Below are 13,257 nucleotides of genomic sequence, written 5' to 3'. Positions count from 1 at the left end.
GCCTGTAGTCTCAGCTACTTGGGAGGCTGAAGCAAGAGAATCACTAAAGCCCAAGAGTTGGAGGTTGCTGTGACCTGCGGTGCCACAGCACTCTACTGAGAGTGACATAGTGAAACTCTGTCTCAAAAAAAAAAAAATTCTAGCCTGGTGCAATGGCTCATACCTGTAATCCTAGCACACTGAGCGGCTGAGATGGGAGGATTGCTTAAGCTTAGGAGTTCGAAACCAGCCTGAGCAAGAGCGAGACCTCATGTCTACTAAAAATAGAAAAATTAGCTAGGTGTTATAGTGTACTCAGGAATAGCTGGGGCATGAGGATTGCTTGAGCCCAAGAGTTTGAGATTGTTATGAGCTATGATGACACCATGGCACTCTACTTAGAGTGATAGAGTGAGACTCTGTCTCAAAAAGAAGAAGGGTGGCACCTGTAGCTCAGTGGGTAGAGTGCCAACCACATATACCAAGGCAGGCAGATTTGAACCCGGCCTGGGCCTGCTAAACAGCAATGACAACTGCAACAAAAAGCCAGGCATTGTGGCAGGCGCCTGTAGTCCTAGCTACTTGGGAGGCTGAGGCAAGAGAATCGCTTAAACCCAAGCGTTAGAAGTTGCTGTGAGCCATGACACCACAGAATTCTACCCAGGGTAACATAGTGAGACTCTGTCTCAAAAAAAATTTTTTTTCTTGGCTTGGTGCCTGTAGCTCAAGCGGCTAAGGTGCCAGCCATGACATATACCAGAGGTGGCAGGTTAGAATCCAGCCTGGGCCTGCCAAAGAACAATGACAACTACAACCAAAAAATAGCCAGGTGTTGTGGTGGGCACCTACAGTCCAGCTACTTGGGAGGCTGCGGCAAGAGACTTGCTTAAGCCCAGGAGTTGGAGATTGCTGTGAGCTGTGATGCCATGGCACTCTACCCAAGGCAACAACTTGAGGCTCTATCTCAAAAAAAAAAAAAATTCCAAGCACAATGGCTCACACTTGTAATCCCAGTACATTTGGAAGCCAAAGTGGGAGGATCTCTTGAGCCCAGGAGTTTGAGACCAGCCTGGGAAACATAGCAAGACCCCATCTCTAAAAAAATTTTTGTTAATTAGCTGAGCATGGTGGCACATGTGTATAGTCCCATCAGAAAAAACCAAGTTTGGCTCAGCTCCTGTAGCTCAGTGGGTAGGGCGCTAGCCACATTGGGGTGCTGGCGGGTTCGAACCTGGCCTGGCCTACTAAACAACAGTGACAACTATAATAAAAAAATAGCTGTGCATTGTGGCAGGTACTTGTAGTCCCAGCTACTTGGGAGGCTGAGGCAAGAGAATTGCTTAAGCCCAAGAGTTTGAGGTTGCTGTGAACTGCGAGCCAGGGCACTCTACTAATGGTGACATAATAAGACTCTGTTTCAAAAAAAAAAAAAAGTCTGCAAGAGAGAGATATTTTTATCATGTGTTCTAAGGAGGATATTCATGGGGCTCAGTGGCTGGGCCCAGGTATACACCCCTGTCCTGTCCCACCCCTGGGGAGGCCAGCCCCTAGGGAAGGTGGATAGAGACCTCAGACAGGATGGCCAGGGTGTTAGCTGCCACCACACACTCTTCTCTTTTCTCCAAGGTCTTCTGGGGCAAGGAAGCCACAGGCCCATGAGAGCTCCAGGCCCGTGTCCCTTGAGCGCCCTGGAACCGTGCACCCCTGGGCTGGCACTCAGCTCCGGGCCTCTGTGCAGCCCTCCCACCTCTTCATCCAAGACCCTACCATGCCACCCCATCCAGCCCCCAACCCATTGACGCAGCTAGAGGAGGCCCGCCGGCGGCTGGAGGAGGAGGAGAAAAGAGCTAGCCGGCCACCTTCCAAGCAGAGGTATGGCCACACTGGACACCACAGCACATTCTGGGGCCACAGCCACCAAAGAGTCCCTCAGGGGAGCACATGGCTAGCAGCCCTGCTGAGGGGCAGAGGGCTGGACGGCAGCTACCCTTGCTCAGATGGGTCTGCTGCTCACCATTTCTCCCATTTGAGCCTGGGTTATATGAGAGACTGCAGATCCCCAGTGTGGCGGGAATAACTGGTTAGATGACTACTAGTTGCTCAGCAGGCTGGGCTCAGAGGTGGGTGTCCTGGCAACCTGGTGACAACTACACCAGAAAGAACCCTGCGTGGTGCTATACGTGGGTGGGATGATACCTGGCTCTGAAATATGTAGGTAGGAAACTCTTCTGGGGCAAGACTATTTCTGCCCCAGCCACATGGAGACCGCACTTTGTGGTGGCAGCATTTGCTCTCTGGGCTGGAGCTGGCCTGTCTGCCCTTTCCTCTGAGTCTTTCCAGATGTGTAGGGCACTGGAATGTTATCAAGGTCTCTAAGAGTGTCCAGGAGTCTGTATCTCTCAACTCAGGCTCAGGACTGTTGTCTCTCAGAGCCTGCTCTTGCCTTCAAAAGTGACTGTAGCTCCTCTCATCTGTCTGGGTCACCAGGTGTTCTGTTTTGGGGACACTGGGCTGTGGAGCCCTTTTGCAGCACTTTGGATTGTTGGAAGTTATGGTGTGCATCAGGCTCTGAGCTGATGCCAACTTTGGGGCTGGAAAGGGTCACAGTTACTTACAACAAAAAGGATGATCATTTTATGGCTAACGTCCCCTTGCCCCGACCTTTATTCAGCCAACAAAGAGCCAGAGTGCTTGCTCTGGACAAGAGACCTGTATACACTCAGAGTCATGTCTGGCCAGACAGCCTGTGACCTGGCAGAACAGACAGTATGGGGCCTGGCCTGTGTCAGTGCTGGGACTTCCTAGGGTCACAAAGGAAGTGACCTAGGTAGGAGCTTTCAGAAGATTGGATTTACGTCTGCACTTCTGCCAACGCTGGTTGGCCTCGTGTTAGTGGATGTTGCTGTTTGTTCCCGCTGAGCCACGAGAACCACACTGTGCCTTGTGTCAAGATGTGATCTTTCTGCCATAGTTCAGGGGTGGCTTCAGTGTCTCCACTGTGGGGAAAACCCAGAATTGCTGGGTTTATTTGTCTTCCCAGGGAATGTGGGCTTGTGAGTAGCAGCAAAGGCTGGATGGGAGGTGGGCAGGGGCCCTGCTGGCCAGGTCAGAATAGAAATCATTGTTACAGCTACACAGTGTGCCCTAGTGTGTGTGTCCATGTGGAAAGGAGACACTGTGCTTTGAGCCCCAGGACAGCAGGTCTTTGGCCTCACTGGGTGCAGATGGAGCTGGCATCACACTCAGAGCCAGTGCCCATGTGGTCTGTGGGGACCCGTGTTGGAGAACTGAGTAGGAAGAGCCACATGCTGGGGAAGAGGCTGCAGACAGATGGTCTCCAGTGTGTCCTCTGTGGTATGAAGACACCCTGCCAGGGCGGATGAAGGGGCAAGGGTTTAGCGCCCCAGATCAGCTTCCCAAAGTGTGTTCCAGGGAATTCAAGGGCTCATTGGCCAGATAACAGATTTGACATGCTCTGGACCGAGTAAATAACACCTGTTTCTTGGCCATCTGTGGCGGACCCTCTGAGGCTCAGTGTCATGTCTTGTCCACCTTCCCCAGGTGGAGGCTCCACTGCAGCCTCTCCCTTTATCATCTGCCCGTTGTCCCAGCAGTGCTGGTTGAGGCCTCTCAGGCTGGCAGCCAGCCAGTGCAGCCCCATTGATGCGGGTTGTTCCCTAGGTATGTGCAGGCGGTCATGCGGCGGGGACGCACCTGCGTCAGGCCAGTGTGCCTGCCAGTGTTGAGTGAGGTGCCAGCCGTGTCGGACATGGAGCTCTCCGAGACTGAGTACGTGTGCCTGAGGGCCTCCCATCCCGCCCACCTTGGCCTGGGCATCCTGAGCCACATCCCATAGTGGAGCAGCTGTTCTGGGACGGAAGCTTGGGCACCACACGTGGGAGCAGCCATGGCTGGAGAAGGTCCCCATCAGAGGAAACACTGACCGTCCAGGGTGGTACAGATGACCAACAGACCCAAGAGAAGTCATGGGCACAGCTGATTCTGCATTCACATGGGCATCACAGCCAGGCCTTGGCAAGGCAGAGACCTACTTCCCACCCCACCTTTGCCTTCCAGAGGTCCCTAGCTGGGCCTGGGGACTTGGTGTTCCACATCTGGCTGTCTTGAGTGGGATCAGGGCTCCAGCCATGACCCTCTTGAGTAGGCATTGGGGTGCTCACCTGCTACCGTCTTGAAAGCACATGCTAGCCTGGCCAGTACACCAGAAGCACTGACTGCTCAGAGCCTGGGAGGAGAGGCTCTGCCACATCCACACCCCATGCTGCTGTGGGCAGTGCAGACAGGGCTGGCTACCTCCTTCCTGCACTTCTGCCCAAGATAACAGGAGGAGGTTTGCCCAAAAGAAGGGCTTTGAGGTTGGGGGTCCCCAGGCCTCCCTCCCACTGTGCACTCAAAGCCTCTGCTCCAGGTAACCCCCAGGATGGAGCCCTCTTGGCTCAAGGACGCAGGACTGGGGGCAGGTCCAAGAAAGTAGGTGCCTGGGCACCTAGTTCACCAAGTGGATGGTCACGTTGCCAAGGTGGTCCATGGGGCTGTGACCCCAACTCTGGAAGCTTCTAGATAGGCCCCACTGGCAGGAACTCAAGGGCTAGGCCTGAGTGGGTCTGGACAGCTCCTGGAGCCAGCAGGGGTCCTTGCCTATCACCCCAAGGGATTAGTGGCCATGCAGTACCTGAAGGTAGAAGGAGGCCCCCCAGCCTGTGCAGGAAACAGTGCTGGCCTCACATACTCTGAAGGTGCTCAGACAGGCCCTGCTGTGAGGGCAGGTTCATTTGAGATCTGTGCATCATTCTGTTTGTTCAATCTTTGCCCTTTGAGTGTTTTTGAAGTTTGGGGGTTTAGGATCTTGCTAGGGTACAAGCAGCATCGGCCCCATCCTGGAGGTGGACCCACCAGTCCGGGCCTGCCTGGTCACACTGAGGAGCCAAGACATAAGGTCCACCACAGTTGGCCTTCAGGGGCCTGCTCTCACTTCAATGTGGTTGGGTAGGAGTCACCACTGTGGTGTTCTTGGGGGAGCTGAAGCCCCTAGCCATCAGGGGGTAGCAGGTGAACTGCGGAGAGATGCTGTGCTCCCCAAGGAGTGGGATCAGTGCAGGACTGGACCCCAGGTTGAGAAGCTATTGGGGTAAGATGAAGGGTGGTCCCTGGTATTCCTGGTGGTGCAGCTCAGCTGTATGTCCTGCCCATCGGTTCCTGGCAGCCCAAGGCCCAGGGGAACCTGTAGCACCAGGCCTGAGCCCACCAGTCATGCTGTGTGTTTGCCTCCAGGACAAAATCACAGAGGAAGACAGGCGGCGGGAATGCCCAGTCTTGCGACAGCATCGTGGTGGCTTACTACTTCTGTGGGGAACCCATCCCCTACCGGACTCTGGTGAGGGGCCGTGCAGTCACCCTGGGCCAATTCAAGGAACTGCTGACCAAAAAGGGCAGCTACAGGTGAGAGTTGGGGCAGGGACGCCTGCTGGGTGGGATCTGTGGCAGTAGGGCCCAGGTTGCTGGCTTCCTGTTCTGCTCATTTGCTGGCACTCATCTGCACCTGTTTAGCTGAGTATAGTGCATGGGTAGCATCAGGATTCTGGGCCCCCACAGAGGTCAGGACCCTTGTCTTGAGGACAAGGAGACAGGCCCAATTGCTTGAGCTCAGGAATTTGAGACTACCCTAAACAAGAGTGAGACCCCATCTCTAAAAATCGCACGATTTTGGCGGGTGCCTGTAGTCCCAGCTACTTGGGAGGCTGAGGCAAGAGGATTGCTCAAACCCAAGTTCAAAGTTGCTGTGAGCTGTGACGCCACGGCACTCTACCCAGAGTGACAGAGTAAGACTATCTAAAACAAAGGAAAAGCCAGATGGAGCATGGTGGCTCATGCCTGTAATCCTAGCACTCTGAGAAGCTGAGGTGGGTAGAGTTGTTGAGCTCACGAGTTTGAGACCCCCATCTCTACTACAAAAGAAAAAACTGAGGCAAGAGAGTTGCTTGAGCCCAAAGAGTTGCAGGTTGCTGTGAGCTGTGATGATGCCACGGCATTCTACCCAGGACAATAGCTTGAGACTCTGTATCTTAATATAAAAAAAAAAAAAAGCCATCCCACCAAGGACCACCCTGGGCTGCTGAGCCCTTGAGGAGGGACAGAAGGCAGACCTGGAGAGAGGTCCGGGTCCTGGCCACAGCAGGCTCCGAGGAGTGGTTTCCTCTGTCTACCACGTGGCTATGAGTATACTGGAGGGAGTGGCCACAAGAGGAGGCCTGGGCTTCAAGAGTGGCCACATACAGTGGAGATGGGGTCAGCCCTGTACCCACCAGTTCCTCCATGTGACTACACACACACAGAGTCATCTCACCTGCTCACTGCTGCACACACAGGGTGGTGGGTTTGTGGGGCTGGGCTCTGCATGGCACCTCTGTCTCTGGCTGTCCCCGTAGCCATCTGCCCACTCTTTGCCTTCCCACTGTCTCCCACAGATACTACTTCAAGAAAGTGAGTGATGAGTTTGACTGTGGAGTGGTATTTGAGGAAGTTCGAGAAGATGAGGCTGTCCTGCCTGTCTTTGAGGAGAAGATCATTGGCAAGGTGGAGAAGGTGGACTGACCAGCGCTGTGCCATGAGAACACACTGTCACAGCACATAGCACATCAGAACCAGGGGCCACCCTGATGTGTGCAGCAGATGCGGGCACAGGGCAGGGCAAGGTGTGCTGTCCCTCAGTCCACCTATATCTTGGTGGGCAGGGCCTCTGAGTGTCCTCCACTGAGGACGGCCCCTCATGCCCCACAGCCATGCTCAGAGAGCCTGGCCCTGCTGCTGTCCTCAGGCAGGGTTCACATGTGGGTGTCTACTCTCCCTCTGGGACTTCCCTGTTCTGGTCAGGCCCAGCTCCAGGCCTGGGTGTAGGGGGCCTGCAGGGGTCTCTGTAAATTGTACATGTCACCGAGTGCCTTTAACACAGCGTGTCTCTTCCTGCCACTGTGTGAACCCAGCAACAGAGCACCTGGGCCTGTCTCCAACTGCACTGCTCAGCGGTCCGGGTCCCCGCCTTCTGAGGGCCCTGTAAATATGTACATTTCTCAGGCCAGGGCCAGCAGGGGGCTGCCCGAGCCCATTTTTCATGCAATGATGTGTACAATTATCTTTTCAAAGGTACTTGGATAATAATGAAATAAAACACTTTTGAACCTGCTCTGGCTGTGGAGCACACTTTTTGCTGCCGGTGGGGCCTGGGCCAGTCTTAAGCCCCAGCAGTAAGGAGGTCACTCTGGCCTCTGAGGGACACAGGGTGTCCTATGGTGTGATAGTAATAGAGCTGCATCATCAGTGTGCTCCAGCTCTGCCTTCTGGCCCAGGGTGGAATCTGCCCGGGGTGGGCTGGGCCCCATCCCTGATGGAATCGGCCACAAGAGGCTGAGCTATGGCCAGAAAGGGTGACCAGAGGGCCGAGCCAGGCAGAGCTAGAGCCGGCCAGCCTTGCTCAGTGACCAGTCACACAGATCAGAAGCAAAGTCCTTTATTCACAGCCCCCACCACACCCAAGGCAACCACTGCCTGGGCCAGCGGTGATGGGGGCAGCTATAACTCCTCCTTAGACCCCACAGTGGCGTTAGCTGGTGACTCCTAGAAAAGATCACAGGCCAGCTCAGGCTCTGCCCTTGGCTGCCCCACCCCAGTCAGCCTTGCATAAAGTGGGCTTGCCCAGTGGCCTGGAACCCTGGCTCCGGGGTGCCCACCGGGAAGGGAGTCACTGGCTTCTCTGTGGGTTCTACAGGCAGCTCGCCTCCATTGTCAAGGAACTTGGACAAGGTCTCCAGGTCCCTGGTGCTTTTGTATTCAATCACCTGAGGAGGGATAAGAGGGCCTTCCCAGGACATGTCCAGTGTGTAGGAATAACCTGACCAGAGCACCCGAACCCAGCCCCACACCTTGGGAGAAAGGGTCCTAGCTCCACCCTGTCCACCCACTTCACCTTCCTCCCCGGCCCTGCCGGGAAATACTTGAGGGTGGGGAAGCCGTGCACAGGAAGTCCTTCCAGCTCATTGGCTGTGGCATCCAGCTCAGCAATGATGATGTCCTCGTGTTCTTTGTACTTCTCAGCCAAAGCCTCCCAGGCTGGGGCCATCTCCTTGCAGTGGGTACACCACGGGGCATCTGAGATGGAAGCGTTGAGTATAGCCAGTGCGGCCCCACTGCCCAGCCCCACTGCCTACTGCCCTCAACACTCACAGAACTTGACAAACACATTCTTGGTTTCGTCGAAAGCCACCTGCTCGAAATTCTTGCTCACGAGAGTCTTAACTGGCCGTTGGTCCCAGTCGGAGGGGACCTCCTGGCTCAGAAGATAGGGCTGGGGAAGCCAGGCCCAGCACCCTCAACTGGAGGCTCTGTAGTGCCAGAGTCCTGCAAGCAGCTCCCACCCCCCACTATCCCAACCCCCACCATCCTACCCCTCACCCCTGTCCTGGGGTGGGCAGTCAAGCAGCGGACCTTGACTTGACCATTGAGGACTGTGTGGCAGAAGGCAGTGACAGCAGCTGCAGTGATAGGCTCCTCGTCTGTGGGAGCGTACTTCTTGGTGGTTTCAATGTTGACTAAGCGCAGGGTAGGGGCTGCCTCGGCCTTGAGGCCAAAGTATTGTAGCACGTGGTCATTGTCCCCAGCCACGTCCACCACCACGAACAGCACCTGCCAGAAGGACGTCTGCACTGGAACCCCCATGGCCCTGCCACCTCTCCCTCTTGGCCCCATAGTACCTGCCCCCGGAAGGGGGGAGCCGCCTCCCGGAAGTCTGCCAGGAGCTCCCTGTGTGCAGCAAGTGACTGGTTGACAAACAGCAGCAGGTGATTGAGGATCCTGGCAGCGAAAATCCTAGAGGACGTCTGTGGGGCAGGCTCATGACTGGTGGGCACCTCTAACCACAGAATACCCCCAAGATCTTAGGGGATGTCTGTGGGTGGGCTAATCTTTGCAGGCATCCCCACCTGAGGGCACCCCTAGATCTTAGAGGACATTTTTTAGGGGCTCCTGATTCATGGGCACCCCTCCCTCAGGGTACCCCCTTAGATCTTAGGTGATGTCTCAGGGAGCCTCATGACTCACAGGTAATCCCCCAAGACCTCTGCCTGGCCCCTATGGCTGACATACCTGGCTGTTGAATTCAGTGACCAGGTGCATGCTGTGTGTAACAAGAAAGCGAGATAGGTCCCCTGGGTCCAGGCCAAGCTCCTTGTCCACTGGGAAGTCTGCTCTTCCCTCGTCAAACTGGACAGCACCAGGTGGGTTAGTGGGAGCCATAGCCCTGAGCCCAACCCACACCTTGGCCCTGACTCACCTTCTTGAGGAGGACCACAGTGTCCTTGGTAAGGTTAAACTTTTGGAAGAGCTGCGGCTGGTCAGTGAGGCCAAAGGTCATGTCCAGGGCATCCTGGGCCAGGGCCAAGAAGGTGGCTGCATCCTTGTCCTGCAGGTCCTAAGGGGACCAGCCCTGTGAGGCTGGGAGGCACCATGGCTGCTACTCCCATGCCCGATCCCCACTCCCACCACCTTACCTGGAAGAAGCCAATGACCACCACATCCTGGGTACCTGCTAGCACCTGGACGCCCGCCTCGTCTTTCAACAGAGTAGCACTGGGCCCCACCCGCCTTCTCAGCCACTCAGTGATGGCCTCAGCTTCTCGGGGTCCTGAAGAGAGTCCCCTTCAGCCTTGACCCAGCCCTGTCCCCAGCCCACACCATACTTGCCCCTATACCTGTGTATTCCTCTGGGTGCGTGCGGTTCCCATCATGGAAGAACTTAAGCGTGGGGTAGCTTGTCACACCAAATTCCTCAGTCAGCTCTGGCTCAGCAGGCCCATCCACCTTGGCCAACGTGGCTGGGATCGACTTCTCTGCTAGCAGGGCAGCTGCCTTGCTGTACTCGGGGGCCAGCGCCTTGCAGTGCCCACACCACGGGGCATCTGGGGGATGGGGCCATGAGTGCCCCAGGCTGTGGCCACATCTCCTCCCTACCTGACCAGACCCTGCAGCATTTCAGAGTCAGATCCAACAGGGAGCAAGCATGTTCTATTCACATCCACTGCCTCCAGGGGTCCCCCTGAGCCTTGGCCATAGCCAACTCCTTGAGACCCCCAAAGCTTGGTCATAGGAACCAGCAAACTAGGAGAGAATTTGAGAAGAAGCTCCCATCACTGCTTTCTAAGACTGGAGCTCCTAGGCCAAATGGAACTGCCCGTGAAGGCCTGCCAGCTAAGAATGGTTTTCATGTTTGCAAAGGGCCACAGAAATACAGACACATGTGTTTGTGTGGGCCACCAAGCCTGAAGGCTGCCTGGGCCTTCAAAGAACGAGTTCAGAAAGACACCACCAACAGCCACCTGGTGACGTGGCCAACCAGGTAGCAGCAGCAGCAGCAGCATGGCCACAGACAGCTGAGCAGGAAGGTGTGGTGCTCCTGTGCCCCATAGGTCCCTGCATGACTTCCTGCTCCGACCAGACCCCAGACCTGGCTAAGCCCCAGGTCTCCCCACTGCAGCACCCTCCAGTGACCCTGGGTACAGTAGGGGCCCAGTGCCCCTAGGATACCTCTTCCTGAGCCCATAACCCTTTGCCCATGGCAAGGTTGAGCCCATTAGTCCCTGTGGTCCCTATCCCACCAGCCCCAGCACACACTCACAGAACTCCACTAGCAGTGCGGGGTGCTCCCGCAGGGCCAGGCCCAAAGTGTGGCGGCTCAGTGCCAAGATCCCATCCTCCCTGGGCACCTCCTCCTCAGGGAGTTCCTCTGAGGGACTCTCAGGCCCATGTCCCCATCCCCCAGGGCCTGAGTTCCCGAGCAGCAGCAGCAGCAGCAGCAGCAGCACAGGCAGGAGCTGGCCATCCATGGTGCTGCAGGCCCCACGAGGCAGGGGCAGATAAGGGGATTGGAGGCCAAGCAGTGGCTGCCACGTGGCACCCAGGTCTGGTCACAGGGAAGATAAGGCCCACGTCTCTCCCAGCCCACAGGGAGGGGGAGGCAGAAAGAGGCAACACAGAGGGCACCGAGACAGGGCCATGTTTAATGGGACTGTTCAGAGAGGCCCACCAGGCCCAAGGGTGGGGGTTCCCAGGACAGAGCAGAGATTGGGGGAGGGTCTGGTCACTCACTGAGGGAGCTGGGGAATGCTTTGGGGTCCCTGTGTAGCAATTGGGGGGGGGGAGGCAAGAGAAACAAGGACCCCACATGTCGGGGGGGATTTAGTCCTTCCAGTCCTGGCAGATGTGGAGGCCCCACTCCCAGGAGAGGTGGTCCATCCTGTCGTCATCAGTGAAGAGGGATGTGACAACATATGGGCCCCGCACCAGCACACCCCTCGGCACCTCCTCCACCGGAGTCACAAACTCGTACTCCTGGGCACTTGGGCCATAACTGCCCACCATGCAGACAGCCTTGTCCACTGGGGGAGGGCAAGGGTGTCAGGGGCTGCCCTCTGCCTCGCAGGGCCCCTCCACAGCACCCTGCTGCTCCCTCCACTTGGCCCTCACCTTGCAGTCCCCGACGGTAGGTGTGATGCAGACATTTGAGGCCACTGACGATCTCCCTGTTGACCTGGGAGACAGAGGTGTTAGGGAATCATTTGGTGCTGAGTCTCTGGCTAGCTGGTCCTCCCACCATAGCTGCCCTTACCTTGAAGGTGATCTTCACTTTGTAATCAACACCCTCCTTCAGGACAAACACCTGTTTTTTTAGTGCAGCCAGGTCCCCTGGTAGGAAAACAGTAGCTAAAATCTGAACTCCTGGGATGGGCTGAGACCCTGCCCCAAGAGTCCCTATATGGGGTGCAATGCCCCTGATGTCTACAGTAATAGGCCCAGGGTCTCATGCACTTGTAGGCCCCCTTGGGCTCAGGGTTGCGCCAGGCATCCTCGGAGTTACCTGTGAGGTCCATGATGATGGGCCCTGGTGCCTGCTCAGACATCAGTGTTAGCCTCATCACCTGTACGTTGGGCAGGCTTGGGTCTGAGGAGAAGCCAAAAGTCTGCAAGAGGCCCCAGCCAGCCCCACCTGCTCCCCACCCAGCCCAGGGCCCATACCCACGGCAGGTGGCAGAGGCCCCAGCAGCACCCGCTTGTACTTGGCCAGGCTCTCATCTTCAGGGTCCAACTGCTGGATCTCTACGACACTCTTCCTGCCTGGCGCCTGGTACTGGGGCACAGCCTCATCCAGCACTTCGTCTGGCTGTGGCTGTCCACCCTCCTTGTCGGTCAGGAGGACTGGGGGTCAAGGATGGTGGGTGAACAGCAGTCACCAGTTCACCCTGGCATTTGAGCACCAAACTGGAGCCCCTATCGAGCCAGCTGTGCCCCTCACTGCTGTACCCTCCACTGCCAAAGGGCCCAGGAATAGAGTGGGCCAGAGGAAGCCGTGAGAGGTCTGACAATGCATCCAGCCCTTTAGGAAGGGCCCTGGCAGCTGGGGAACCTCCCAAGAGACAAGCTGGGTCTGCGGTGGCACCAGCTCCTTTTGGCCCAGCCCTCCATCCAGGGCCCCTCCTTGACTCTAAGGCCAAAGGTGGAAAGGGATGAAGACCCCAAATGGAGGATAGCTCCAAGGATCTGTGAACTACTACCATAAAGTGGTGACCCATGGGACCCTCCCCATATTCCAGAGGCTGGCCACATCCTGGGCTCTTCCCATGATACCTTGAAATACTGCTGGGTTCTTCACCATCTGCTCTGGGATGGGGTCTCTCTGAACACCTTCTACAGTCCTAGGGGTTCCTCCCCACTGTGAGCATGGGGGTGATTCTCTAACCCCCTGAGCTCATGCTCTGGGACCATCTCCCCTGCTGCCTTGGGGCAGGGGTCTTCTTGAGTCCCAGCCCACTGTGCTTCAGACTTCTCAGGGCTCACCACACGCCCTAGGGAGCCCCAGACCCCACCCAGGGGAGAGGTCCCACTGCCTCCAGGGCCTCACAGACACACCCTTCCACTCTTGGCTTCTTCCCACGAGGGTCGAGCCTGGACGCAGTGCCCTCCCCGCCCCCCACTCTGGCAGCCCCCAGCTAGGGGTCTGCGCCACGAGGTCCCCACGCGCGTCCCTAAAGTTGCCGCAGGGGAGGGGCTGGTCTCCGCCAAGGCAGGGACCCTGCCCGAGACCCCCGCCCACTTGGCCGCCTGGTCCCCGCTCACCTCGGGCGCACAACGCCAGCCGGATCAGCTCCAGCAGCTGCGCCCCCAGCTCACACGCGTCCAGGCCCAGCATGGTGGCGCGCGGCCCGGCCCGCCGCG

General features: G+C 57.0%; 3 protein-coding genes across 4 annotated transcripts in view; 1 reads left to right on the top strand and 2 right to left on the bottom strand.

Annotated features, from left to right (window-relative positions):
- AXIN1 (axin 1) overlaps window positions 1–7,180 on the top strand; it is a 79,200-nt gene extending 72,020 nt beyond the window's left edge. The window contains exons 7-10 of one of the 2 annotated variants that reach the window (XM_012805798.2): window positions 1,606–1,851; window positions 3,661–3,768; window positions 5,272–5,439; window positions 6,465–7,180. In XM_012805798.2, the coding sequence (XP_012661252.1) occupies window positions 1,606–1,851; window positions 3,661–3,768; window positions 5,272–5,439; window positions 6,465–6,591 (649 nt within the window). In that variant the 3' untranslated portion in view covers window positions 6,592–7,180. The remainder of the gene's footprint in view (window positions 1–1,605; window positions 1,852–3,660; window positions 3,769–5,271; window positions 5,440–6,464) is intronic. The other variant, XM_012805797.2, reaches the window with a different exon arrangement.
- Window positions 7,181–7,566: 386 nt separating this feature from the next.
- Window positions 7,567–10,871, bottom strand: PDIA2 (protein disulfide isomerase family A member 2). Its single transcript, XM_003790738.2, has 11 exons — window positions 10,664–10,871; window positions 9,741–9,947; window positions 9,540–9,673; window positions 9,323–9,460; window positions 9,136–9,252; window positions 8,745–8,870; window positions 8,479–8,676; window positions 8,218–8,338; window positions 7,961–8,142; window positions 7,725–7,832; window positions 7,567–7,611 (listed from the first exon to the last, which is right to left on the bottom strand). Exons 1-11 carry the CDS (start codon window positions 10,869–10,871, stop codon window positions 7,567–7,569), a joined length of 1,584 nt encoding a protein of 527 aa, XP_003790786.1.
- A 352-nt stretch (window positions 10,872–11,223) lies between these two features.
- On the bottom strand, window positions 11,224–13,251 carry ARHGDIG (Rho GDP dissociation inhibitor gamma). The gene is made up of 6 exons (XM_003790737.2): window positions 13,159–13,251; window positions 12,061–12,240; window positions 11,903–11,986; window positions 11,654–11,730; window positions 11,512–11,575; window positions 11,224–11,423 (listed from the first exon to the last, which is right to left on the bottom strand). The coding sequence occupies exons 1-6, from the start codon at window positions 13,229–13,231 to the stop codon at window positions 11,224–11,226; spliced, it is 678 nt and encodes a 225-aa protein (XP_003790785.1). The 5' UTR covers window positions 13,232–13,251.
- Between the last annotated feature and the right edge of the window lie 6 nt (window positions 13,252–13,257).

The sequence above is a fragment of the Otolemur garnettii genome, unplaced genomic scaffold (genome assembly GCF_000181295.1).
Source record: "Otolemur garnettii isolate 467f Iridium unplaced genomic scaffold, OtoGar3 scaffold00044, whole genome shotgun sequence".
Lineage (NCBI taxonomy): Eukaryota > Metazoa > Chordata > Mammalia > Primates > Galagidae > Otolemur > Otolemur garnettii.
The sequence above is the reverse complement of the archived record's forward strand: the minus strand, read 5'-3'. Positions and strand labels throughout refer to the sequence as shown.